This window comes from Euleptes europaea, chromosome 3, assembly GCF_029931775.1.
Source record: "Euleptes europaea isolate rEulEur1 chromosome 3, rEulEur1.hap1, whole genome shotgun sequence".
Classification (NCBI taxonomy): Eukaryota; Metazoa; Chordata; class Lepidosauria; order Squamata; family Sphaerodactylidae; genus Euleptes; species Euleptes europaea.
In genome coordinates, this window is record NC_079314.1 from 16316991 (window position 1) to 16344955 (window position 27965).

At 44.1% G+C, this 27965-nt stretch overlaps 2 protein-coding genes across 2 annotated transcripts; both read left to right on the plus strand.

Moving 5' to 3' along the window:
- Positions 1-579: 579 nt before the first annotated feature.
- On the plus strand, positions 580-12317 carry LOC130474319 (sulfotransferase 2B1-like). Its single transcript, XM_056845872.1, is given in 6 exon segments — positions 580-718; positions 3337-3545; positions 8404-8530; positions 9145-9239; positions 11748-11928; positions 12208-12317. Coding segments are annotated over 6 exon segments (861 nt in total).
- Positions 12318-20529: 8212 nt separating this feature from the next.
- Positions 20530-27334, plus strand: LOC130474323 (sulfotransferase 2B1-like). Its single transcript, XM_056845876.1, has 6 exons — positions 20530-20680; positions 22425-22633; positions 23806-23932; positions 24543-24637; positions 26479-26659; positions 27225-27334. The coding sequence occupies exons 1-6, from the start codon at positions 20542-20544 to the stop codon at positions 27332-27334; spliced, it is 861 nt and encodes a 286-aa protein (XP_056701854.1). The 5' UTR covers positions 20530-20541.
- Positions 27335-27965: the final 631 nt, after the last annotated feature.

Here is a 27965-nt window from a genome sequence, read left to right on the forward strand (position 1 = left end):
AAATGTGTTTTGATGCCTTTTCATTTACACTGATCCCGTTCCTTCATTTAATATGTATTGATCCTTATTGAAACAAGAGGGGATAAGTCTATCCCTGGATCACTGGCTAACCCTGGCATTTAAAAAGATCAGGAAGGAGGTGACATAAATACCTTGACCTGAAATCCTGGAGGCCTGTTGCCAGTCACAGTAGGCAATACTGACCTTGATAAACCGGTGGTGTGATTTTACACAAGGCAGCTTCATGGGGTTCTTGTTAAGGGGAGGGGCCTCGGCTAGGGTTGCCAGGTCCTACCTCTCCTCCAGCGGGAGACTTTTAAGGCACAGCTCGAGATCACGCGGCAAACTTCCTTAGTCATCTTCTCGTTTACATGGGACCTGCAATTTTTCTCGGCTGGCAATATGATTACTTGGCTCCATCAGAATATTAGACTATGTGGTTGGGTAATAGCTTCGGGAGCCATCAAGAGGGCCTGAAGAAGATTCGATTAACCACATCAAGAATCATAAAAAGGAACAATTCAAAAACAAACAAACCTCAGCATGCCGAATAATTCTCTCTCTCTCTCCAGTTTTACAATGTCATCAGCGGAATATATCACCTACAAAGGACTCTTATTCCCACTAACGGATTATTCAGTGGAAACTCTGAATCAAATGGAGAATGAATTCCAAGTCCGGGATGATGATGTCATTAATGTCACTTTCCCCAAATCAGGTAGGAATAAAAATGAATGGAATGGGAGTTGTTGGTGATGCTCACAGAGAGAAAGGCAATCACTGTCTGCTGAAGTTGCATTGAAAAAATTACTGGGGGCAAAAGGTTGTGTGTATGAGATACAGCAGTGTTGTCTCTTGATCTTTTCATGAAGCAACATCGCAGCTTGTTTCCTTGTGGCCAGCGGAGACGAACTTTGGGTTCTGTGAACATTTTAATGATTGCAGAATTACCTGTGATGTATAGAGTCCACATATCCCTAGGGAAATTATTCCAAGATGGCTCCCAGGAAAGCATGAAACTCCATAGAATTACTGTTGTCACATTTACAGCTACAATTTATAAATGTCTTAATATATGTATATTGGGTTGGCTTCAGACACAGCCGGCAATTTCCATGATTCCTCTTTCCACTGAAGATCCCCTCCGTGTCTTTCTTTAAGGTTCCTATCCCGCAGGAGCCAATATCTGATGGACATCTGTGGTCTGAAGGGGGAAGGGAGGCAGGAAAGTTCTGTTCCACTGATTTACTCTGGATCCAGCTCACTATTTACATAGTTAACGTGGTTTTGATTAGACAGAACCAGGGAACGTTATTCAGAGGCATTGTCCAGAATCCACAGACTGCAGGAAACTCCACGTGACCATCCTTCCAATCATATGCAGATGAGAGATTCACAGTGCTTTATGTATTTAGTAGACTTCCAATAATTAAGATGTTTGATTCTACTCTGAAGCAATAGCTGGTGTAATAACCTCTTCCAATGGGAAAAAGGATCCCTGGCATGGAAGGAAAAGACACTAGACTGTATTAGGTATAGAAAAAGATGAATATGGCTAAAAGGTAAAGGGAACCAATTGTAGTTCTCGTTTAGGAAGATACCTCATTTCGTAGCTTGAAAAACAGGTTTCACTCATTTCCTTGCTCAACTGACATTCTAAAAATTGATGAATAAAATATTGTCGAAGGCTTTAACGGTCAGAGTTCATTGGTTCTTGTAGGTCAGAGAGACACTATCCTTCACTGTTACTTCTCTGAAGATGCCTGCCACAGCTGCTGGCTAAACGTCAGGAAAGAAAATACCAAGACCACGGTCACACAGCCCAGATAACCTACAAGAACCAATTGATGAACAAATTTGGTGGGGGGGTTGTGTGGTACAAATAACTGAAAATTGCTGAGGGTTTTTTTTTGTAATCACTTCCTTGAAACAATTTTCAATGGTATTCTAAGGCCTTTTATGGATTGGAAGTCTGCCTTAGATTTATTGCTCTCTATATGCACATTTTCCCCATCTGAATTCTCAAAACACTCTGCATGGGGGCTTACTGCCTTGAAAAAAATTCTGAGGGTAATCTGTGCTATGTGTATTTCCCCCGCAAAAATGTGAAGCTCCTGAACAAGCGGAGGAGTGGTTGCTGGCCACCCCCTTTATGTCAGAGCAGGCATGAGTTCCTCACCCCTGAAATCACTGTTTTGCAATTGGCTGTAGTGTATTTTTTAAAAAATACATCACTAGCCCTGGGACTGGGAGGGGAGCCGGGTGGAGGGGGTGGAGTGGCAGAGATTGATGGGGGCATTAAAAAGGATTTAGGATCACTTCTTTTCCTGTATTTTATCCTTTCTCTTCCATCGCTTTCGTTTGGGGAAAAAACAAACAAAACAAAGCAGCATAAAGCTGAAAGTTCTAAAGACACTTTCCTGGGAGTAAGCCCCATTAAATAACGTGGGGCTTACTTCCAAGTAGAGCTAGTCAGCTTCCCCCAGCCTGATTTTTTTTGTTTGGGAGTACAGTTTTAGTGATAAATCACTAAATATATAAATGAAGAGAAGAGAAGCCGAGGGAAAGACCAGGCACTTCCCCCTCCCCACGCTCTCAGGTAATTTACCACTGAGTTACCTGGATGTGGGGGAGTTCTGGGTCTTTGCCTCGGCTGCTCTTCTTTTTATTTATATTGATCTATTTTGTGTTTTCTCACTCAAAACAGGTGGGGCGGCAGTAGCTGGAGAATGGCAATCATCATGCTGTTGGAGAAATAAGCAGCCACATGGCTGTTTATTTCTCCAGACTCCATTGAGATGGCTTCTTGGGGCTTTAAGGGGAGGGGTTGGATGAAGGCTGCCAGGAGGGGGAGGGGGAAATGAGAATGGGGCATGAGGAGAGAAAGCAGAAGTTAAACATTTGCACAGAAATCTCATCAGTTTGCACTGAGTTGGGCTTGGGGCAGATGTAAAAGTTGTGGTATAACAGCATCCTGAAAACCCAGGGCAAGCACGGGATGGGAGTGAAGTGAACTCTGAAGGTCAAAAAAATCATGCATAAATCCAATGAAGCCCCAAAACAGTCCAGTGGCGAACGTGAGGCAAAGTGCCCATGCATAAAATGCCCAAGATGTGTTGACCTTGACAGTACAGTTTTGCTATCCTGTGAAGACTTTGCCTAGAGACTTCTGCATATTGAACTGACTTTAAGTCTAGGGAATCATGTTATTAGATTATCTAGTTGTTCAAACTATAAAATCCAGTTTTTATGGTTCATGGACGAGAAATATCCCTGGTAGAAGAAGGGCAGCTTGGGAAGAAGAGACAATCTTATGACTGATGGACTCTCTCCTAGGAACCAATTGGATGTCAGAGATCTTGGCCTTGATCTCGCAGAAAGGGGACCCCACGTGGATTCACAGTACACTACTGTGGGAGCGATCTCCTTGGATTGAGACTGATAGTGGCCTGCAGAGGGCCTTGAAATATCCTCCACCTCGGCTCTTGACTACTCATGTTCCATTTCAGCTTTTCCCAAAGTCCTTTCTGCACACCAAAGCCAAGGTAAGAAATGGGCCATTTGCATTAAGACCATTCTTCACACACAAGCTCTCTTGAATGCACAGCAGACCTAGAACACACACAGAAAGCCTCCCTGAGCCCCTATTGGAATGCATAGGACATAGGTGGTTGTGCATATGGGATGAGAATAATAGGACATGGCCCCAGAGTGCAGATCAAAAATTCCACACAATAGGGCCAAGTGGATTGTGTAATTTTGCAGACAAACATGGGAAAAAAACATAAGTGAAGTGGAAAATAACACCCCAAACTGTGCAAGTTATTAAAGAAAAAACCTTATTAAAGAAAAGATCTCATGATGCTATGTTGAAGATTCTCATTCACCCTTTTGAAGGTTTCTGGTAACCCCGATACACAATACTTCAGTATAAAGAAGCATGGAGTAGAAAGAAACTGCAGTAGCAGCAGTTGCAAAAACTGCAGTAGGGAAATGTTGAGGGAGTAGTAGAAAATGAGGGGCGATGGGGAAAAAGAGGATACATATGAATAGGGCTGTTGAAATTGTTTTTGGTAAAATTTGGATTCGGCAAAATTTGGTCCATTTTGATTTGGGAAATGCCAAAGTCCGAACTCACCTGATTCGGATCCATGCAATTCAGCACGAGATTTGGAGTTTGGGGAAAAATTCTGCCGTTTAGAGCCATTAAAAACACATTTGCGGCTTTCTGCGGCTCCAGAGGTAGAGGTCCAAAACTGTCAGCGTAGCTTGAGGGGACCATTCATGCAAGATCCCCCATGTTTGGTGACGATTGGGGCAAGGGTCCCGAGTAATGGGGCCCGGAAGGGGTCCTCCCATCTGTCCATTACAATACAGCCATCACAAACACATTCACGGCTTTTCGCGGGTCTGCTGGGGCCTTTTTGGAGGTAAAGGCCCCAAACTTTCAGCATAGCTTGAGGGGACCCTTCTTGCAAGAACCCCCAAGTTTGGTGATGATTGGGGCAGGGGGTCCCGAGTTATGGGGCCCGGAATGGGTTTTCCCTTTCCACCCATTGGAATGAATAGAAATAAATAGACCGTTTGGACTCAGAGTTTGCAAAACCATGCAAAGCAACATGTGATGCGACCTTGGGAGTTTGAAAACCATGGAAAGGGACAGAGGCGCACTAGCTATGCATAAGGAGCAGGTGGGGGTGGAGTTTCCTGTTTTGCATCGGACTCTGGAGTCAGGAGTCTTGGGGCCGGGCAAATGCATTGCTTAAGTCACAATTTGAAAACCAGTTTTGAGCGAGCATCAAAATAGACCTAACCAATCTTATGAATGAGGGAAAACCTGAGGACACACAATTGAAGCCCCCCCCCCTCAAACCAGGGAGAGAGAGACGCGAGCGGGCACACACACCCCTAGGTAGAATGGCCGAACCCCCCCTCAAACCAGTATGGCTCAGTCCCAAACAGGGAAAAAACCAAGGAGGAGGAGGCATGGGTGCCGAGAGGCGCCGGGGAGAGACTCACGCAAACCGCACCGTCGCACTCAACCCTAGGGGGCAAAAAAACAAAAGCAGAACACAGCACACACTCCCGCAGAGGCAAGCGGGCACACACCCTCTGCAGAATGGGCAAAGCCCTCCCTCAAACCAGTACAGCTCGGCTGAACTCCAAATGGGAAAAAAAACAGGGAGGAGGAGGTGCGGCCTGGGTGCCAAGCGGAGAGAGACTCACTAACCTCCGCACAGACTCAACTTCAAACTTTAAAACTTTAAAAGCAGAACACAGACTCCCGCAGAGGCGAGCAGGCACCCCCCCTCGGCAGAACGGGCGAAAGCCCTCTTTGGCTTCCCCCCCACCCACAGAAACTGCTCCCCCCTCCCACACAGACTGCTTCCCCCCCCCCACACACACACAGGAGAAAAGGTATAGAGAAAAAACCCAATCCTATTCCGGTAAGCACCAGCAGCTCGGCCTAGTCAGGAATCGGATCTCTCAGCAGCACCGCCACCAAATTGGAAGGCAATGAATACAGTCTGGACGGGAGGGGAGGGACGGGAGTTTTTAGACTCTTCAGGCCATTTTAAAAGTGAGAATCCCTGCTCTGATTGGCCAGGAGAAGACCCAGCTTGGCCACCATTGGCCGCGGGAGAATGCTGCTTACTAACTGACGGTTATGCTGCTGATTCTGAGTCCCCGAATTTGCAGAATTTATTCAGCGCGCCCCAATCTCGCCAAATTCGGCTCATCGTTTTCCCACCTTTTTCTGAATTCTGTTCCATCTGAACTGAAAACCGCCGAATCGGGGAAAAATTGGCTGTTTTCCGGTTCGGGATGAACCGAATCGACAGCCCTACATATGAAGAGAAGGTAGGGGGAATGTTGGGGAGAGATATAGGAAGGGAAGAAGGGAGAAAATGGGGTATCTGTAAAGCGGATAGGGTTTTTCCTCCTCTGTTAATGGCAGGTCCCCCATTTGTGACAATGTTAACCTGGTTTTTGGCAAATAAAGAAGAGCTGGGAGAAGTTGTGCATTTCCTCCAACAAATTTGTGTCAACTCTTACCTATCCCCAGGGTCAACTTCCAGATTATATTGGGAGAGGGCAAGAGAGTATCAGTAAGAAAAAGAAAGAATCACAGCAAGGGCTGGTTATCTGTTTTTTGACTATAGTTGAAATTATATTGAAAAACAGCACATTTTACTGCACAGGCTTGAGACTACCAGAGTGGTAAAAATGTGCTATAAGAACTTTAATTTTTATACCTCACAATAACCTAAACATACAGGTGCTCCTGAGGAAAAACATTGACATGTTTCAAAATGTGTTGTGTGGGCATTAGGACTGTAGATTCAGTTCCATCCAAACTAAAAAACAGCCAAATTTGCCCCAATTCGGCGGTTTCTAGTTCGGATAGAACTGAAGTAAAAAAGGTCGGGAAACGATGAGCCGAACTCAGTGAGTTTGGGTGGACGCTGGATAAATTCGTACAAATTTGGTGCCCCCGAATCAGCATTCTCCCGCAGCCAATCGGTGGCCAAGCTGGCTCTTCTTCTGGCCAATCAGTCACAGATGAGAGAAAGAGAGAGAGTGTGTGTGTGAGAGAGATCCCCATGGGGGGGTGCGTGTGCGTGGTCCCGGGTTCTTGCGCAGCCCGGTGGGGGGGAAGAGTGTGTCTGTGTGTATGTGAGAGAGATCCCCATGTGTGTGTGTGGGGGTGCGTGTGCGTGGTCCCGGATTGCTGTACGGCCTGGGGGGGGGGAGAGAGGCCATTTATGCACGTGAGGATTTGCCTTGGATTTGCAGCTCTCTAGATGCACATTTCCCCCATCCAAATTTTCAAAACTCAACAATAAGCTCCCATGCAGAGTTCTGAGAATCTGGACGGGAAAAATGTGCATCTAGAGAGTGGCAAATCCAAGGCAAAATCTGCCGTGCATAAATGGCCAGAGAGTCTCTGTGTGTGAGTCTGTATTCCTTCCATTGCTGCTGCTCCTGTGCTGCTCCTGTGCTCATTGTGAGAGATCCTGAGCTGAGCTGACCTGCTGCTGCTTGCTGGAATCAGATTGGAAGAGAAGACATCCACAGTTTGACCAATTTTGGGGCTTTTCTCTATAACTTTTTTCCTGTGTGTGTGTATGTGTGTGTGTGGGGGGTGATTCTGTGTGTGTCTGTGTGGGAACCCAAAGGGGAGCTGTTCTGCTGGGGTTTTTTTTGATTGCCTCTGCACTAGTGTTTTTTTTTTTGCTGTTTTCACTGGTTGCCACCTTCGCCTGGAGATGAGTTTCTCTCTCTGGCTGCCCCGTTGTTCTCCTTCATTTGGAATTTGCATCTTGTCATGGGGGGCTGTTCTGCTTGGGGGGGTTGATTGTCTCTGTGGGGCGTGTCCGTAGAATCCGAGCTTTTGCCTTCTTTTGCGCGATGGGGGGAGGGAATGGCATGTAGCGGGCGTGCATGTGTGAATGTGCCAGTGGTGTTGTGTGTCGTACAATGCAGCATCGTGCTTATTCCCACCCTCTCCGGCCCCCTGTGGGTGTCCCTGCTCAGGATTTCTCCTTTCCCATGAAAGTGACAGCTCAGCCATGTTGTCTCCTCCCTCAACTCCACCCCACCCCGGTCTTCATTGTTTTTGGGTGCCCCTGGAGCTGAGGAAGCAGTGACAGGAGGAAGCGAAATGTAGAGGAAAGGGCAGGCAGTCCTGATCCTCCGGCTGCTTACTCAGAAGTAAATTGTAAACAACACCACCTTTTATCAGTCAGCAACAATGGGAGGTTTTGCCTTGGATTTGCCGCTCTCTAGATGCACATTTTCCCCATCCAAATTCTCAAATCTCAACAATAAGCCCCCCTGCAGAGTTTTGAGAATTTGTCAGGGGGAAATGTGCATCTAGAAAGCAGAAAATCCAAAGCAAAACCTCCCGTGCATAAATAGCCAACGAGAAACAATGGGAGGTTTTGCCTCGGATTTGCCACTCTCTAGACGCACATAAAGGATTGCCTGCTCCCATTCATTCCAATGGGTGGATGGGGGGACCCCTTCCAGACCCCATAACTTGGGACCCCCTGACCCAATCTTCACCAAACTTGGGGGTTCTTGCAAGTAGGGTCCCTCCAAGCTACCCTGAAAGTGTGGGACCTCTACCTCAAAGAATGCCCCCCCCGCCGGAGACACAGAAAGCTGTGAATGTGCTTTAAATGGCTTTATTTGGCCGAATTTATTCGGGAATGCCGAATTTCATGCCGAATTCCATGGATCCAAATAGGGGGAGCTCGGACTTTGACATTTCCCGAATAAAAACGGGCCAAATTTGGCTGAATCTGAATTTTACCATTTTTTTTTCAACAGCCCTAGTGGGCATGTATGTGTGAGAGAGGTCACCCTCCCTTAATAGCATTCCTATCTCTGCCACAGGTTATCTACACCTTGCGAAATCCCAAGGATGTGCTGGTCTCATTATACCATTTCTCCATGATCACTAAATCACTTAAGCCTCCTGGGAGCCTGCAAGAGTTACTGGAGATGTTCCTGAGTGGGAATGGTATGGAAACTGGGAAATTGTCTTTAATTGGGCTTTCAGTGACTATATCACCACACACACAAACCCTCCTTCAGTCAAGAACAGAAGCAAGCAGTTCCTAGAAGATTATACTGATAGAAAATACCGTTTCACTGCTAAGATTTCCCTCAGAAAGTCTTGGGATCTGCTTTGAGAATGTCCTATTATATTATTAATCAATCACATTTGTATTCTACTGTTCCTCAGAGGAGCTTAAGATAATGTTCCCTTTCCTTGAGCGAGAAGCCACAGACAACAGTTCTGGAGAATACTGCTTGACTGCCATGGGATTTCCTCAGAGAATCTTGGGAAACCGAGGAATGCTGTCAGCATTCTGAGAATGTGCTGTTTTTCTGTCATTAAAACTAATTCTAAAGTGGCTGCCTCCCGCCATTCATGAAAGTAGCAAAGTGAGGCCATCCACAGTCAAAGGTTGTAGGTTGACCAGAGCTTGTGAAGAGAAGGTATGACCCCAGATCTATTGTTATCAACAGAATCACACATCTTCACTAGCGGCAGAGAGAATAACCCCCGGTCCTCTTCTGGCCACAGTTCCCTCATAACAGGCCCTTTCTCACTCTGCTTTTCTCTCCCAGTGGTCTATGGTTCCTGGTTTGACCATGTGAAGGGCTGGATGGAGTTGAAAGGACGCCCCAACATTTTCTTCATCACTTATGAAGAACTGCAGCAGGTATGATCCCAACCTTGGCCATTTTCAGGCATATACAGTTACCTCCACTGATGATGGCGCCAACTTTTCTTTCCAGATACTGTGGCACCATGGATTGAATGGATCTAAGGATGAACAACATTCATTTTATTTACAAAAATCTACTCCTGCTTTTCTGCTCTTCTGAGGACCCCCAAGGAAGTTAATAAATTAAAAACATACGCAATAAAAATGTGTCTTAAAACCATTAAAGCCATTAAAACACATCATTAAAACAATTAAAACCAAAGCTAAAATACACATTTTTTTACCATCAAGTTGCACCTGATTTATAGCAACCCCATAGGGTTTTCAAGGCTAGAGACGTTCAGAGGTAGATAGATAGATAGATAATTTATTTGCGGCACTTAGCCAGTCAAAACATGATAAAACAGAAAGCATGGACTAACAGATTCTTACAATCAAAGAATTACAGTCCGAGTCTTAAAACATTTTTTAAACATTTAAAAAAGGAATTACAGCTGGGACACATCTGTCAATTGCGCTGTTCTAAGGTGATGACTTTTCATTGCTGCTAAACAAAATTTCGCTACCTGAAGAGTGGTTGAAGGATTATCCCCTTGTAGGAGCATCTCAAACCTTTCACCTGCCCTGTCAGGTCTCAATCTCGATAAGAGGGGCTCAATAAACTTTGAACGGGGTAATGTATAGAAATTGCAGTTCAGGAGGGCATGCTCAACCGTTTCTAAGTTCCCTGATTTACAGGGGCAGAATTTCTCTTCCCAGGGTGTCTTCTTATATTTCCCCTCAAGCAAAGCAGATGGTAAGGCTGCACATCTGGCCAGGATAAAGGCCCTTCTATAATTATTTATCTCTAAATAGTGGAGATAGGCTGCTGGTGCTAGGATGTGTTTAGTATGGAGGGGTGCAGTGAATAGAGGTGCCCTTGCTAGATCTGTTTGTCTCTCGATGTCTTTGATCCTTTGGGAGAGAGAAATCTTCCAAGGGAGGGTGTTCCTGAGTTTTGGCAAGGTCATTTGCCTCACTGCAAGAAGAAGTGCACAAAACATATCTGTTTGGAATGGCAAGCTCTGAGATAGCTGGATCCTGATTAATGTGGCCACCCTCTAAGCTCCTGACTCCACCTCCTCGTATTCCTCGTCCCAGATAGTCAAATGTTTGTGACTATGAAGCTGAGGTTAATGGTCTAGAAGTTTGGGGTCAATGTCATTTCAGGAATCCTGGGAAAATTATACAATCCACGTCTTGGAATATTGCTGGACAGGAAGAAAAGGCCATGAATCTGAAACTTGTCCAGAAACTGACAATGTAAACTTTCCGGAGGCATGGGAAATCAAAACTCTTGACTTTCCTGGGCAAATTTTATTTTCCTGTACAACACGAAAACAGAAAGGAAGGCCCATCGCTTATGTTGCTCCCACTGACTGTCCTTTCAGTTTTAATTCAACCCAGCTATGCAGAACTTGCTTTGATTAATGTCTTTATCTCTCCCCAGTTTTTTAAATAAGAAACCTTAGCCCCTGGACTTCTTAGAGCATTTTCATTCACAACTAGAGTCATAATACCCTAATGTGCTACTGTTTCTGGCTAGGGATCTAAATTCTCAAATACGCCCATTGATTTCTGTTTAAAAATATTTCATTTTTCATTTATTTATATATATAAATGAATATTTATTTTTGTCCTTGTGTTATTGCACACCAGCACAATGCTGATGCATGTCCCTGTTTCCCCAAAGGAAATTGTCGGGAGGACTCGCTTTATAGCAAGAGACCTGTCCCCATTTTTACATTGCTGGTTTTCCTATCCTGGCATTACTGGTTTATAATTTGTAAAATACAGGGGGCATTAGTTAAGAAAAAGGATTTGTGATATAGATTGCCAAAGTATGCACACTATGATATGTAGATATTGCTCACTTTTGACTTCAGATCTGAAGTTGCCAGGACTTATGAACTATGCAAACTTTTTAACAAAATCTGAATTGTTTCAAAAATATTGGCAAGCTTTTATGTTAGCATGCTGTAATGTTTTGCAGTCAGCTATTCTTGAGGGTCCTTACAAGAAAACTCCTTTGAACATTTATTTTTGTCCTTGTGGTTTAGGGGCTACAGAAGCTTTGTTATTTTATACTTACTATAAAGGAGTTAATAGATGAAATAATTGTTCCATTTTGGGCTACCGTACTGTACTAGACTGTTGAGCAAGAAGTTCTAATTACTTTTTCTTGCTGGAGGTAATGTATGTAACACTGCAAAGGTGTTTTTTTTTAAATGTAGCCCTTGAGACTAGATCCAGGATGTTGAAGGAATTTTTTTATATCAAACATACATGAATAGTGTAAATTATTTATTTTATTGTATTAATGGAAAAGAAAGAATGGAACATCCTGACAAATGGGATCAATTGCTGCCGCCTGCCGAATGTTGGGAGGCAGATCTCCCATGTGGTCGCACAGGACATGAGTTTTCATTCAGACTCTCTGTCATCTGCTTGTGTCATCCCCAGGACCTGCGAGGCTGTGTGGAGAAGATCTGCCACTTCCTTGGGAAGGAGCTAAATAGCCAGCAAATTGACTCCGTGGTGGAATATGCCTCTTTCTAGAAGATGAAGGATAACAAGATGTCCAATTTCTCCCAGTTGCCAGATGATATAATGGACCACAAGAAAGGGAAGCTGATGAGGAAAGGTAAAAGAGGAGCCTAAAAGGGGATCCAGTGTGGCATTTGTGCATTCATTTCCTGAGCTCAGATGGCACTCAAATGACAGAACTTCACAATCACAGAAGGGCCATGGATGTGAGCCGGGTCCTAGAGAACAGGGCTGGGCCATGTCAGAACCAGCATGTTTAAATTGAATTTTTAGGAGAACTCAGATAGCAACACAGGTGAGCAGATACTCAAGGAGGAGGATATGCGTTGCTGTGCATGTGTTTCTTCCCCATGGTTACCCTTGTCTGTTGTTTTAGGGATCTCTGGGGACTGGAAGAACCACCTGACAGTGGCACAGAATGAACACTTTGACCGTGTTTATCGGGAGAACATGCGAGGCATGAATACTACCTTCCCGTGGGACTGAAGAATGCCTGATCCTCATCCTGTTGTGCATCCTCACACCATCTCCTGTGGTGCAACCAAGAAACCAGGCCCTGCTAATAAGAAATTCTTAATCCTTTGGAAGCGTTTAGAAGTGTGGGATTTGTAAGGTTCACATTGAATCTAGTAAAGTTTATGCAAACCTGAGAGCTGGAAATCTATTCACTTTAGAGAAATCAGAGGGGGTATAGATAAACTTCTCATCTGTCAAGAGATATATTGAGTTTATATAGAATTTGTTTTCAAGGCACTCTTTTTCACAATGATTGCAGTAACCCGGTTGTATTCCTTCTCAGGGTACTGCAGCCCTCAGTGAGGAGGTCATCCTGACCTAGGGAGATTGGTTCCACTGGTGAAAATGGCTGCTTTGAAATGTGGACTCTATGGCATCACACCCAGCTGGGAGTGGGATGGCTCACAACAAACAGATGGGCAGCAGGGGAGGTGATCCTTTTGTCACATAATTTGGTCAGATACCTTCATCAAGAGCTTTGACTTTTACAAGCTTATACCATGGGAATCTGGTTGGCCTTTAAAGTGATACAGGACTATATATACAGGACTATATATACAGGATTATATATATACAGGACTATATATACAGGACACACACACACACACACACACACACACACACACACACACACACACACACACAAAGCCTTAAAAATTAATTTAAAGAATCAGTAAATGTTGGGTTCTGGTTTATGGGACCCCATTGGTTTTCCATTAACCCCAGAATAAGCCGAATACCCATACTGCTAAATTTAGGTATTTGGCTTATTTCCGGATTTACCCAAAAAATCATTCCCATTTTAGTCTATGGGGAATTTTTGAAAGCTCCTGTGGGGGCATTTTTGGAGGCAGTCACCACATTTGCAGTGTGGCTGCAAGGGACTCTCCTTGGATGGTCACTGGAGTTTTGTGAACTTTGGGATTGGGGGTCTAATTTTATGGGCCTGCAAAGGGGTCACCCCCATCCTCCAGGCATTTGCGAGCCGAGCTGTCCATTGGTTTTCAGGTTAAGAAGTTCAGTATTGCCAAGGACTGCCAGAAAAAACCAATTGACAGGCTGGCACATCAAAGTCTGGGGGCTCCGTTCGTATCTGGGGTGCATAGCATGATGTCCATGCAAATTAGCTTCCAAACAGGAAAAAGTCTTTTTAAAAAAAAATATTTTAATTGATTTCTAAAATTATCAGGAGATAAAGGAAAGGAAGAAGGGTAAGGAAAGTTTTTAACATAGAAAAGATACATTTTTTTCTTTACCCCCTTAACCTGATTTACATAATCATCGTTTTTTAACATACTGTATTTAATCACTGCTTCATTTTCATAAAGTTTAAGAGAATTTATTGCTGTTTTTCGGTTTTAATAAATTCATAAAAAAACTTGCCATTTGTCTTAGTCTAAATTTTGAATGTCTGGTTGTAATGATTCTATTGGATACCATTGTTTTGTAATATGCTGTATTTAATCACCAACTTAATTGTCATAACGTCATAAATGAGATCCTGTGAAAAGTCCTTTATTATGGTAATCAAAAATCTGAATTCGAGAGATGGTCACGGTGCAGGGAAATGAAGCCTCTACTTGGGGCAACCTTCACTTTCAGAGCAGGGTGTCGGCGGGGGGCGGGGGGAATATCAGAGCCAGCCGAAGTCTCGACCACGAAGGCTGTCTGAAAAAGAGTGCTTTTCCGCATGGGTGAGGAAGTCTCCTTCGGAAGCCTGGTGGTAGAAGCAGTCAAAGCTGGCACTTTTTAGTTGGAGGGTATATCCCTCTGGATGGGACTGGGTGAGCCCCATCTTTTAAATGACTCTTCTGCTACGCACATTAGTCTGCTGTTGGGTGATATACCTGGAAATTTGGTCAGACCAACTTGGCTCCAATTACACAACCCCTACCTGAAAATGGCCCCAACTATGGGACCCTAACAAAACTAGTAAAAAAAAAATAATAAAGAAAAAGGGGGCAAAGTACAGAGCCGTGCCTCTGTGCAAAGGCGAATAGCCGAACCCGAAAAAGCCGAATAATTATAGCCTATTTGGCCTCAGGGTGTTCAGTAAACCTGAAGCATAAAAATTATCAAAACGGCTAGTTTTGGGATTCTTGTTGGTTCAGGTTTATTGATAGGCACAACCTTATACTGGACTCAGATCTTGCTCATCTACTGCAGACCAACATGGCTACTCACCTGAAACAAATGCTTAGGTTTAGGAGTTTTGAATTGTTATAATATTATGTTTCATTGGAAGAAAAAAAAAACACATGACCCTCAGGATCGCAAATAATCAAGTAAAAGTATACAAAACAGCTTTTTTGCATAAAATTTGTATTAGTTTTTAAAATGTGGGGTGCAGAAATTGAAAAAGAGATATGGGGGGGAAATCATAAACATAAGCAAGGTAAAACAATCACCTGAAACATTGTTATTAGAATCCCTGTTATATTTACTGCTCATTCTTTGGTTTTTCTTCTTCTTTCACCTTTTACACAACATCTATTGGCATTCATTTACTTCATTTATACCCCACCTTTCTCCCCAGTGGGGACCTAGAGTTGCTTGCATCATTTTCCTCTCCTCCATTTTATCCTCACAACAACCCTGTAAGATAGGTTAGGCTGAGAGAGAGCATCCAGCCCAAGGCCATTCAGCAAGCATCCACTGCAGGGGGGGGGGGATTTGAACCTGGGTCTCCCAGATCCTAGTTTGACACTCTAACCATTGCACCACACGTGCTTCCCATAGATCGCCCATGGGCATTAATAGTGCATACATAGTATGCCAATACTACATAGTGTTACATAGTGCTACATAGTCGCCAATAGGATGCTGTAAATTTCATGGTGAACTAGGATTGCCAACCTCCACATGGAGGGGACTGACTGTGGCTCTGCTTTGCATGCAGAAGGTCCCAGGATTGATCTCTGGCATCGCCACTTAAAAGGATCAGGTTGTAGGTGATGTGAATGGCGGCAATTAAAGGGAGCCCAAAATGGATCCCAAATAATGCCCCATTTTTTCAGCATTATTCAGGGCTGCCATTTCCCCCCTCCTTCTCCCCCGCACGTACCTGCTGGCTGATTCCTCCCCACTGCTGCCTCTGAAGTCCACGTGGGCTGAGCCCAGCTCTTCCTATGAAGTCCACATGGACTGTGAAGGCAGTGGCTGCAAACTGAGCGGTGGCTGCAGGTTACCAGGGTACTTTCCAGGGAATCCTTGATCTAAGGGAGATACTCAGCAAAGGAAGGCACCGTTTCCCCTTCCTACTCTAACAATACTTATTTGAAGGGTGAGGTAAACTGGTTAAACCAGTGAACATGAAAAGGGTCAAAGTTTGTTAAAAGTAGAGACAAACATTCACCGTGCCAGCCAGGAAATGCTGCCAAGAAGGAATAGCTGAGCACGTTGTTGCACGTACGGCATGCTTCCGTGCTAGTTTCCTCCCTATTTTCAACCAGGACGAAGGGGAATTTACACTGTTTTATCAATACTCTTTTTCACTGTGGTTTATGTGCGTGTTTATCACCCACGATGAAGCAAGAAAACTGATTCTGATCCGGTGTCGCCAGGGGCCCTGGTTGAGAGCACAGAGCACAAGCGGCGAAAGGAACAAAGATCAGCAGCAGTCGGAGTGAGAAAGAGAGAGACACGCCGAATACTGAGGTGAGTGGGGAATCCTTTTGGGGAATTAATGTTCCACATTTGTTATGGGATTTGGGGGCAATTGGATGCCCCTTACATAGCAGGGTTTCTTTGTATCAGGATGATGCCCCTCTAGATAAGAAAAAGAAGCCTTTGTTTTGCAAGGAAGCTTATATTTGGGATCCCTTAGTGATTTCTCAGGGGTTATCTAGATCAGGACTTCTTAAACTTTTCCCACTCACAACCCCTTTTTGTCCAAGAAATTTTTACGTTACTCCGGGTATATAGGTATATAAAATAGGTATGCAAATCAAACATTTACTGATAATAAAACATAAAGAAACCTTTTATTGTTACCAAGTTTTTTGCAGTAGTCAAAAAGGGCAAGAGTCCAGTAGAACCTTAAAGACTAACAAAAATATTTTCTGGTAGGGTATGAGCTTTCGTGAGCCACAGCTCACTTCTTCAGATCTTCAGATCAAAAGTTTTTTGCACTCATGTTATTGTATTTGTGTAGTAGAATATAGTAGTTGCTCTATGAGTCTGGTGCTGTTTTGCTTGTTTTAATAAACTTCTACAGCACAACAAATATATTTTTGTGTACAGGTATACCTCCCGGTACTAGCTGGAGATCTCCTGCTATTACAACTGATTTCCAGTCGGCAGAGATCAGTTCGCCGGAAAAAAATGGCCACTTTGGCAATTGGACTCTATGGCATTGACTTTATGGCCCCTCTCCAAGCCCCACCCTCCTCAGGCTCCACCCCAAAAACCTCCCGCTGGTGGTGAAGGGGGACCTGGCAACACTAGTGCTTGGAGGCTGTGGTGGATTAAAGAAGAACGCCCGACATGGGACCCATCAAAGACAGAGGTTCTGTGGCTGGGCCGGGGAAGTCCAGGTGGGGGAGCTCCACTCCCACTCTTGACAGGGCTCATCTGGTGCTGGCCCCCTCCCTTAGGAGTGATCCTGGAAGCCTCTCTCGCTTTAGAACACTGGTTCCCAACCGGGGGTCCGTGGACCCCCAGGGGTCCGCGAGAACTAAATTAAGGTCCGCAAAACAAAGTTATAAACCCAAAATACATTAATATTTTCAATTAAAAGTTCTCTATTATAAAAATATATATTCAAATATTATTCTAAGTTTAATGTTTAACTAAGAGTTATGATTAAAGTTTATTTTCAAATTCTCGGAGTTTTTATTTTGAACCTTGGGGTCCCTGCACCGAACAAAAAAGTCCTAGTAGTCCCTGGTCAAAAAAAGGTTGGGAACCACTGCTTTAGAATGAGCAAACTCTAACCCTAACTCTAACCAAAACCAGAGTAATAAAAAGGAATAATAAAACAAAATCTGAAAAGACCCTTAGGATGCAGCCCAATAATTTCTCTCTCTTGCAATCAGGAATGCATTCATAGTATTACTGTTGTCACATTTGCAGGCAGTATTTATAAACGTCTTAATATATGCTCATCGGGTGCTGTCCCCGCTCCCTCAGGAGTTTAGGAATGATCCTGGAAGCACCTCTCTCACTTTAGAATGAGGAAACCTGTGGGGCAGCGGCCTGGGTGGGTGTCAATCCCAGCCCCTCTCGCTCAACTTGGGGTCGGTCGAGGAGAGCTTCCCCGGCCTCAGACCTGTCCGGCAGGGAGTCCGAACTGCCCTCCCCGTAGGTAATTCCCAGTGGGTAGCCGCGTTAGTCTGTCTGCAGTAGTAGAAAAGGGCAAGAGTCCAGGAGCACCTTAAAAACTAACAACAATATTTTCTGGTAGGGTATGAGCTTTCGTGAGCCACAGCTCACTTCTCTTGCTGTATGTAGTAACAGAAAAGAGCAAGAGTCCAGTAGCACCTTAAAGACGAACAAAAATATTTTCTGGCAGGGTATGAGCTTTCATGTGGCACAGCTCACTTCTTCAGATACAGCTAGAATGTGAATCCATCTGTCTTTAAGTAGAGGAGAGTGAATTCAGACAAGTATTAGTATGTAAATGTTAACAGTATGTCAATGTGAATAGCAGGCGTGATGGGATTAGGTGTGGCATGCAGAAGAGTCTGTGATGTCCAGGGGAGAGATGGGTGTGGAGAAATCAGCATTGGTCATGAGCCATGAATGCAAGGTCTTTATTCAGCCCAGGTAAATGCATTTACAAACTGTGGAGTTCTGTGAAGTTTCCAAGAAGTGATGCTTGAGCAAAAACTACGCTCTCTCTAGGAAGTTATAGAAAAGGGCAAGAGTCCAGTGGCACCTTAAAGACTAACAACAATATTTTCTGGCAGGGTCTGAGCTTTTGTGAGCCACAGCTCACTTCTTCAGATACAGCTTAGAATGTGAATCCATCTGTCTTTAAGTAGAGGAGAGTAAATTCAGACAAGCATTAGTTGTCAGGAGCTGTGCTGTTCAGGCAGGCTCTTGACATGAGTTAGGCCCAGGTCTGTTTCAGTGTATATTTGGTTTCGTTTTCTTACGCTGCCCAGATGGTCCCTGTTCACCCCCCTGCGCGTCCTTGAGCTTTCAGCGGCACGATTCCCAGGCCGCTTGCGTGCTTTGTGCTTAAAGCTATGCTTTGTAGGTTGAGCGGTCATTAGCAGCGTTGAACTTGTGGATTGCTCACGCTGTACCTGCGTGCTCCTGAATAAACGTTGACCTGCTTAAGATCTACCTGTCTGAGCGAGCGGCTTTTTGGGATTGCTGAGGGCAGCTGAAGATCCTCACATTAAGCTGCTAGAAACAGGGAGTGGAGGGACGGAAGGGAAGCGGGGAACGAGCTCAGCCGTAATACTGCGTTGCCCGCTGAAAGCTCAAGGACGCGCAGGGGGGTGAACGGGGACCATCTGGGCAGCGTTAAGGAAACGAAACCAAATATACACTGAAACAGACCTGGGCCTAACTCATGTCAAGAGCCTGCCTGAACAGCACAGCTCCTGACATTAGTATGTCAACGTTAACAGTATGTCAATGTGAATAGCAGGCATGATGGGATTAGGTGTGGTCTTCAGAAGAGTCTGAGATGTCCAGGGGAGAGATGGGTGTGGAGAAACCAGCATTGGTCATGAGCCATGAATGCAAGGTCTTTATTCAGCCCAGGTAAATGCAAATAACAAAATATTTTTGTGAGTCTTCAAGGTGCTACTGGACTCTTGCTCTTTTCTAGTATGTCAATGTGAATAGCATCCGTGATGGGATTAGGTGTGGTCTGCAGAAGAGTCTGAGATGTCCAGGGGAGAGATGGGGGTGGAGAAATCAGCATTGGTCATGAGCCATGAATGCAAGGTCTTTATTGAGCCCAGGTAAATGCAAATAACAAAATATTTTTGTGAGTCTTTAAGGTGCTACTGGACTCTTGCTCTTTTCTAATATGTCAATGTGAATAGCAGGCATGATGGGATTAGGTGTGGTATGCAGAAGAGACTGTGATGTCCAGGGGAGAGATGGGTGTGGAGAAACCAGCATTGGTCATGAGCCATGAATGCAGGGTCTTTATTGAGCCCAGGTAAATGCAAATAACAAAATATTTTTGTGAGTCTTCAAGGTGCTACTGGACTCTTGCTCTTTTCTAGTATGTCAATGTGAATAGCAGGCGTGATGGGATTAGGTGTGGTCTGCAGAAGAGCCTGTGACGCCCAGGGGAGAGATGGGTGTGGAGAAACCAGCACTGGCATTGAGCCATGAATGCAAGGTCTTTATTCAGCCCAGGTGAATGCATGGACTTTAGTTTGAATATCAACTGTAATCAACTGCCATTCCCCGTCGGTTGCAGCCAGCCAGCTCGCCCGCGGTTGCTTCGCAGCGATTGGGCAGCAGCTGCTGCCAATCCTCCCGGGCCTCTGCTTCTCCCGCCTTTTTATTTCCCCCTTCCCTCTCCTGGCTCCCGCCTCCCAAGCCCATCAAGGGCCCTCGGGGCTTGCTCCACCCCCCCTGCTTCCCCATTCGCTGAGGCCGCGGGCCACGCTCCCCGCCCGCCAATCAGCTGGGGCCCTCAGCAGTGGCGCAGCCGCCCCCCCCTGTCGGCCCTGCTCTCCTCGCTGCCGCGTCCTGTCCTCCCAAGGGTCTGCTGCCTGGTCAGTGGCCGTTGTCAACATCTTAGCAGCCCCCCCATAGCAACGCTTAGCAACCTTCCTAGCAACCAGGCTTGTGGTGAGCTAGGAAGTTTCCTGTTGCTGTAACTGTCAGTTTCACCTAGGCAGATTTTATATTTCAGCTCATCTTGCCTTGCACCCTCCCCCCCTTTTTTCCTGCATTTTGCAAAAAAAGCAGTTTGCAAAAAACTTTGACCCTTTTCATGTTCACTAGTTTAACCAAAAAAAGCCTTCAACATTTATTTGTAACCTCAAAATAGCATCTTTATTTTCTTATCACGGGGGTGGGGGGTGGCAGCTGGCAGCTGCTGATCCAGGACAAAACTCTAACCAAAAACAGAGTAATAAAAAGGAATAATGAAACAAAATCTGAAAAGACCCTTAGGATGCAGCCCAATAATATTTCTCTCTCTCTCTCTCTCTCTCTCTCTCTCCCCCCCCCCTCTCTCTCTCCCCCTCTCTCTCTCCCTCTCTCCAGTTTTACAATGTCATCAGTGGAATATATCACCCACAAAGGAATCTTATTCCCACAGTGGGATTTTTCATCGGAATCTCTCAATCGACTGGAAAACGAATTCCAAGTCCTAGATGATGATGTCTTTAATGTCACTTTCCCCAAATCAGGTAGGAATAAAAACGAGTGGGGTGGGAGTTGCTTGTGATGCTGGCAGAGCAAAAGGCAGTCGCTGTTTCCTAAAGTTGTATTTATCCAATTGCTGGTGGCAAAAATTCACAGTGGGTAGCCGTGTTAGTCTGTTTGCAGTAGTCAAAAAGGGCAAGAGTCCAGTAGCACCTTAAAGACTAACAAAAATATTTTCTGGTAGGGTATGAGTTTTCGTGAGCCACAGCTCACTTCTTCAGATGTGAAGAAAATACCAGAAAATATTTTTGTTAGTCTTTAAGGTGCTACTGGACTCTTGCCCTTTTTGACTGGTGGCAAAAGGATGTGGTGTGAGAAACAGCTGTGCTGACTCTTGATCTTTTCCTGAAACAACATTACAGTTTGTTTCCTTGTGGCCGGGGGAGACGAACTCTAGGTTCTGTGAACATTTCTATGATTGCAGAATTACCTCTGATGTATGGAATACCCATTGCCCTGGGGAAATTACTCCAAGGTGACTCTCAGGAAAGCATTCATGAAACTCCATAGAATTACTGTTTTCACATTTACTGGCATAATTTATAAATGTCTTAATATGTGTATTTTATGACGTACATATTGGGTTGGCTCCGGACACAGGTGGCAATTTCCATGATCCCCCTTTCCACTGCAGACTCCCCCCACCCATGCCTTTCCTTAAGGTTCCTATTCCCCATAGAGTTGCCAACCTCCAGGTACTAAATGTACAAAAGTAGCAAATTTCTTATTAGTGCTTAAACATCAATGACAAAACAAGGTGGAATACATAAACAAGAACATCAGAAATATATACAATATATACAACACAGTTTTGATGCAGTCTCTGTGCAACAGAATAATGCAATCTTCTTGGTATATATTTCTTGAATAATTTTTCAAAATTGTCCAATCAATGGTATACAGTCAAAAATCCCAGAAATACAATTAATGGGAGAAGATGGGGGGACGGCCATTTCAAAGTATTTTCTTCAGCCACAAATCCATTCAACTTTATGTTTCCAAATAAATTTCTGCCTGTTATATCAACCAAATGTTTCACTAGTTCCCCGAAGAATACTCCAAAGTGTAGCAGTGAACTATACTCATCCTCCACGTACTCAATATGTACCTCTTAACATTCATAGAATATGGTAGTTTTCCGAAAACAAGCAAGCGTAGAGATTTTCCACCAACACCTGCTTTATATTGAGTACGTGGAGGACGAGTATAGTTCACTGTGGATCCGTACTGTGGTCTAGGAAGTTGATTTCTTGTTCGGAGTAATTCATAGTTAGGTTGATGGTGGGATTGCTACAAGGTAGCAGGGAACCAATTGTAGTTCTTGCATTGGAAGATACCTCATTTTGTAGCTTGAAAAAGCAGAGCTTTCGCTCATTTCCTTGCACAACTGGTATTCTAAATATTGGTAAACAAATTGGGAGGGGGTTGTGTGGTACAAACAACTGAGGTTTTTTTTTTTTAGTGACTTCCTTGAGACAATTTTTAATGGTATTCCAAGATGTGGTGACCTTGACAGTACTGGCATACAGAGTTTTGCCACCTTGTGAAAACCTTGCCAATCCTCAGATGAAGGATAAATTCTGAGTGACTTCTGCGTATTGAACTGACTTTAAGTCCAGGGATCCAGTTCTTATAGCTCTGCCACTGCATGGGCAAGAAATATCTGTAGCAGAAGAAAGGCAGCTTGGGAAGAAGAGGCAATCTCATGACTGGTGGACTCTCTCTTAGGCACCAATTGGATGTCAGAGATCTTGGGCTTGATCTCACAGAATGGGGACCCCACGTGGACACACAGTACACTAGTGTGGGAGCGATCTCCTTGGATTGAGACTAATGGTGGCCTGCAGACGGCCTTGAAAAATCCTCCACCCCGGTTCTTGACTACTCATGTTCCAATTCAGCTTTTCCCGAAGTCCTTTCTGCAAACCAAAGCCAAAGTAAGAAATGGGCAATTTGCATTGAGACCATACCTCACACAAACGTTCTCATGAATGCACAGCAGACCTAGAACTAACACACACACACAAAGCACAATGGAATACACAGTGCATAGGAGGTTGAGCATACTGGATAAGAATCATAGGAAGCCCCATAAATGGTTGCTGTGATTTTGGGTGAACAGGAATTCCTCACAATCCCCTTGTATCATCAGACCTTACTCTCATAAGAAGTTCTCCAATGTGCCCCACCCCGGGTATGTGGTTTGTCATCTCCTCACAGAAGTCATGTTTTGTAGACTTCTTGAACTATTTCCAAAGAGTTGAATCAACAGTTTAGACATCTTCAAAGTAACAAAAAATATAAGAATTCAAACAGACGAGACTTATAATTTCAAAGTTTGCTTCCAACCCTTAAACAAACTGTGAAGTTTGAACCTCTTAACGTTCAGTATTTTACATGCTGCCCGCCTCCCCCAATCTCACTAAAGTCAACTTCAAATTGCACTAGAAGCTGAGAAATCAATATATCTTATTATGACAGGGCCCCAGAGTGCAGATCAAAATTCCATACAGTAGGGCCATGTCTAGATTGGGAGGGGGGGTATTCTGTGAACCAAGAGCAGCATCTAATTTTGCAGAAAAACCTGAAAAAGAAAAACATAAATGAGGTTGGGGGGAAAAACCCCCAAAATGTACAAGTTGTTCAAGAAAATAACCTCTCGGATGTCATGATGCTATGTTGAAAAACCTCAGCCACTTTTTTGAAGGTTGCTGGCAACCCCAATGAATAATGCTGCAGTGTAAAGTAGCATAATAGAGAAAGCAAGAGTAAATAAAGAAGAGATTGAAGGTCTTGCGTGTTTCCTCCAACAAATTCATTTCAACTCTTAACTATCCCCAGGATCAACTTACAGGTTATAGTGGGAAAAGGCAAGAGATTATCAGTAGGAAACAGCAAGAATCTCAGCAAGGGCATATTTCACCACACAGTTTTGAGACTACCAGAAAAGTAAAAAATGCACTATAACAACTTAAATTTTTATAACTCACAATAACCAAACATACAGGTGCTCTTGTGGGAAATTTTTTTACATGTTTCAAAATGTGTGTGGGCATATGTGTGAGGGAGATGTCGCCTTCTCTAAATAGCATTCCTACCTCTGCCACAGGTTATCTACACCTTGCGTAATCCCAAGGATGTGCTGGTCTCATCTTACCATTTCTGCATGATCTTTAAAACACTTAAAGATCCTGGGAGCCTGGAAGAATACCTGGAGAAGTTCCTGAGTGGGAATGGTATGGAAATTGGGAAATTGTCTTTAATTTGGCTTTCAGTGAACATATCACCAGACACAAACCCTCCTTCAGCCAAGAATGGAAGCAAGCAGTTCCTAGAAGATTATACTGATAGAAAATACCGTTTCACTGCTAAGATTTCCCTCAGAAAGTCTTGGGATCTGCTTTGAGAATGTCCTATTATTTTATTAATCACATTTGTATTCTACTGTACCTCAGAGGAGCTTAAGATAATGCTCCCTTTGCTTGAGCGAGAAGCCACAGACACAGTTCTGGAGAATACTGCTTGACTGCCTTGGGATTTCCTCAGGGAATCTTGGGAAACCAGGAATTTGCTGTCAGCATTCTGAGAATGTGCTGTTTTTCTGTCATAAAACTAATACTAAAGTGGCTGCCTCCTGCCATTCATGAAAGTAGCAAAATGAGGCTATCCACAGTCAAAGGTTGGAGGTTGACCAGAGCTTGTGAGGAAAAGATATGGAGGGACCCCAGATCTAGTGTTATCAATAGCATCACACAACCTCACTATTAGCAAAGAGAGTAACCCCTTGCCCCCTCTTGGCCAGTCCCCTCGTAACATGTCATTTCACCCTCTATTTTGCTCTCTCAGTGATCTGTGGTTCCTGGTTTGACCATGTGAAGGGCTGGATGGGGTTGAAAGGAAGCCCTAACTTTTTCTACATCACTTATGAAGAACTGCAGCAGGTATGGTCCCAATCTTGCCCATTTTTAGGCATACACAGTTACCTCTGCTGATGATGGTGCCAACTCCCCCCCCCTGCCAGATATTCAGTCAGCATGGATTGAGTGGCTCTAAGGATGAACCAAGTTCCTTCCCTACTAGAATAAAAAGTGAAAAATAAAAGGAGGGAGGATCCAAGAGGGGTTTTTTCTGATTTTTTTTCTTTGCACAATCCTAGTCTTGTCTTCCCCAGACTCCACGCCGAAATCTTTAGAGGTTTTCCAGCCTGGATCTGGCAACCCTATCCCTACATCCCCTGCTGGTGGCTGGGAGGACCTGTAAACCCTAGTTGCTCTGAGTGGGCATCCCAAGCCCCAGACAGGATTAGGATTGTAGAGACAGACAGACAGACCATGTATTTCGGATTTGGGTTTATTGAGCCTGATTTTTTTCAGGAAACCTGAAATAAGCGAAATACCTACACCGGTAGATGGGTATTCATCTTTATTCCCGGGTTTACTTAAAAAAAAAAATCCCATTAAACTCTATGGACTTTTTTTTAAGCTCCCGTGGGAGCATTTTTGGAGGTAAAGTTCCGAAATTTTCAGGGTAACTTCAAGGGACTCTCCTTGCATGAATCCTGAAGCTGGGTGAAGAGTAGGTCAGGGGTCCAATTTTATGGGCCCCGAAGGGGTCAGCCCCATTCATAGAAAGACATGGTAAAGTTTACTGTGCCTTTCTGTGGAGGAGGGGGTCTACCCCTTTGGGGTCCCATAAAATTGTACTACCATCCCAAACTTTGCCAAAGTTTGGGTTTCATGCAAGGAGAGTCCCTTGCAACTGTGCTGTGAATCTGGTGACTCTACCTCGAAAAATGCTTCCTCCAGAGTTCATAAAAAATTCCCATAGGAAAAAGCTTGGATTTTTGATGACTATAATAAAGGACTGTTCACTGGATGTCATTTGCCACCAAAAGAAATGTTTTCTGTGCCTTATTTTTCTTGCATTTAAGACCTTTTCCTCAGTTTAGAAGCTAATTTGCATGGGCATCATGCTATGAGTCCGAGATACAAAGGGAGCCCCAGACTTTGAGGTGTCAGCCTGCCAGCCAGCTCTATCCACCAGTCCTTGGCAATGCTGAACTTCTGAACCTGAAAACAAGTGGACAGCTCGGCTTGCAAATGCCTGGAGGATGGGGGTGACCCCTTTGCAGGCCCATAAAATCGGTCCCCTGTCCCAAAATTCACCAAATTTCAGTGACCATCTATGGAGAGTCCCTTGCAGCCACCAGCTAATTTGGTGACTTGACTGCCAAAAATGCCCCAACAGCATCTTTTATGTTTTGCTGTCAGCTATTCTTGAGGGTCCTTACAAGAAAACTCCTTTGAACAATTATTTTTGTCCTTGTGGTTTAGGACAATAGAAGCTGTACTTACCTTAAAGGACTTATTTTGTACTTGCTATAAAGGAGTTAATAGATGAAGTAATTGATCCATTGTGGGCTATCGTACTGTACCAGATAGTTGAACAAGAAGTTCTAGTTACCTTCTCTTGCTAGGGACAATGCTGGTATCACTGCAAAGGTGGTTCCCCCCACCCCCAATGTAGCCATTGAGACTAGATCCAGGATATTGAAGTAATTCTGTTAATCAAACATATACGAATGGTGTAAATTATTTCTTTCAGTGACTATTGTATTAATGGAAAAGGCCCATTGACAGTCAAATAGAAAGAATGGAACATCCTAAAAAAAGGAATCGATTGCTTCTGCATGCTGAATGTTGGGGTGCAGATCTTCCGTGTGGTCACACAGTACATGAGTTTATATTCGGACTATCTTGTCATCTGCCTGTGTCATCCCCAGGACCTGCGAGGCTGTGTGGAGAAGATCTGCCACTTCCTTGGGAAGAAGCTCAGTAGCCAGCAAATTGACTCTGTGGTGGAATATGCCACTTTCCAGAAGATGAAGGAGAACAAGATGTCCAATTACTCCTTGATGCCTGATCATTTGATGGACCACCAGAAAGGGAAGCTGATGAGGAAAGGTAAAAGAGGAGCCTATATGGGGTCCTGTGTGGCATGTGTGTTCTTCTGCTGAGCTGGCACTCGAACGACAGAACTTCGCAATGCCAGAAAGGCCATAATGGGAGGCATGGACAAAATATTGTATGAATGAATTTAATTGTGATATCAAGGGATATATTTTGATCTAATTCAGATTTGTTGAAGTAGATATGGGCGATTCATTACTAAGAATTAGACAATAAATACAAAGAGAGTAACAATGATAAAGAGACAGAGGAGGGGAGAGGGGAAGTTAAAGAAATATATATTAGATAAGATAAGAAATGTTGTTATATTATATAATTGGTTAATGGACATATGTAATTGAATATGAATGAATTTGAAAAAAAATAAAAAAATATATATATAAAAACCAATGCCAGAAAGGCCATAGAAGTGGGCTGTGTCATAGGGAACAGGGGCTGGACTATGTCCCTACTGAGGGGAACTCAGACAGCAATGCATGTAAACAGATACTCAGGGAGGAGGATATGTGTTGCTGTGCATTTGTTTCTTCCCCATGCTTACTCTTGTACGTTGTCTTAGGGATCTCCGGGGACTGGAAGAACCACCTGACAGTGGCACAGAACGAACACTTTGACCGTGTTTATCGGGAGAACATGCGGGGCATGAATACTACCTTCCCGTGGGACTGAAGAATGCCTTAACCTCTTCCTGTTGTGTATCCTCACACCATCTCCTGTGGTGCAACTGAGAAACCAGGCCCTGTTAATGAGGAATTCTTAATCCTTTGGAAGCGATCAGATGTGTGAGATTAGCATGGTCCACACAGAACCTAGTAAAGTTTACCCAAATTTGAGAACTGGAAATCTATTCACTTTAGAGAAGTCAGAGGGAATATGGGTAAACTTCTCATGTGTGAAGAGATGAACTGAGTTTATATAGAATCAGTTTTCAAAGTATTGTCTTTCACAATACTTGTAGTGGCCCTGTTTTTATTCCTTCTCAGGGTACTGCAGCCCTCAGTGAGGAAGTCATCCTAGCGAGACCGGTTCCACTGGTGAAAATGGCTGCTTTTAAGAGTGGACTCTATGGCATTATACCCAGCTGGGGTTCCCTGCCCTCCCCAAGCTCCACCCCCAAATCTACAGGAAATTCCCAAACCAGAGCTGGCAACTCAAAGTCAACCAAAGCTCCAGCGTTTCCTGATTCACTCCTAGAGGTGGGCTTTTCCAAAGAAGATGTAGGAGGCTTCCAACTGTGCCAGTCAGGCCTGGAATCCATCACAGCAAGGACACTAATCCAGATTACAACCATATTGCGCAA

Coding starts and splice junctions, on each gene's coding strand:
- LOC130474323 (XM_056845876.1), top strand. CDS start 20,542: ATGTCATCAGTGGAATATATCACCCACAAAGGAATCTTATTCCCACAG. Junction 20,681..22,424: donor TGTCACTTTCCCCAAATCAG/GTAGGAATAAAA, acceptor ACTCTCTCTTAG/GCACCAATTGGATGTCAGAG. Junction 23,933..24,542: donor GAAGTTCCTGAGTGGGAATG/GTATGGAAATTG, acceptor TTGCTCTCTCAG/TGATCTGTGGTTCCTGGTTT.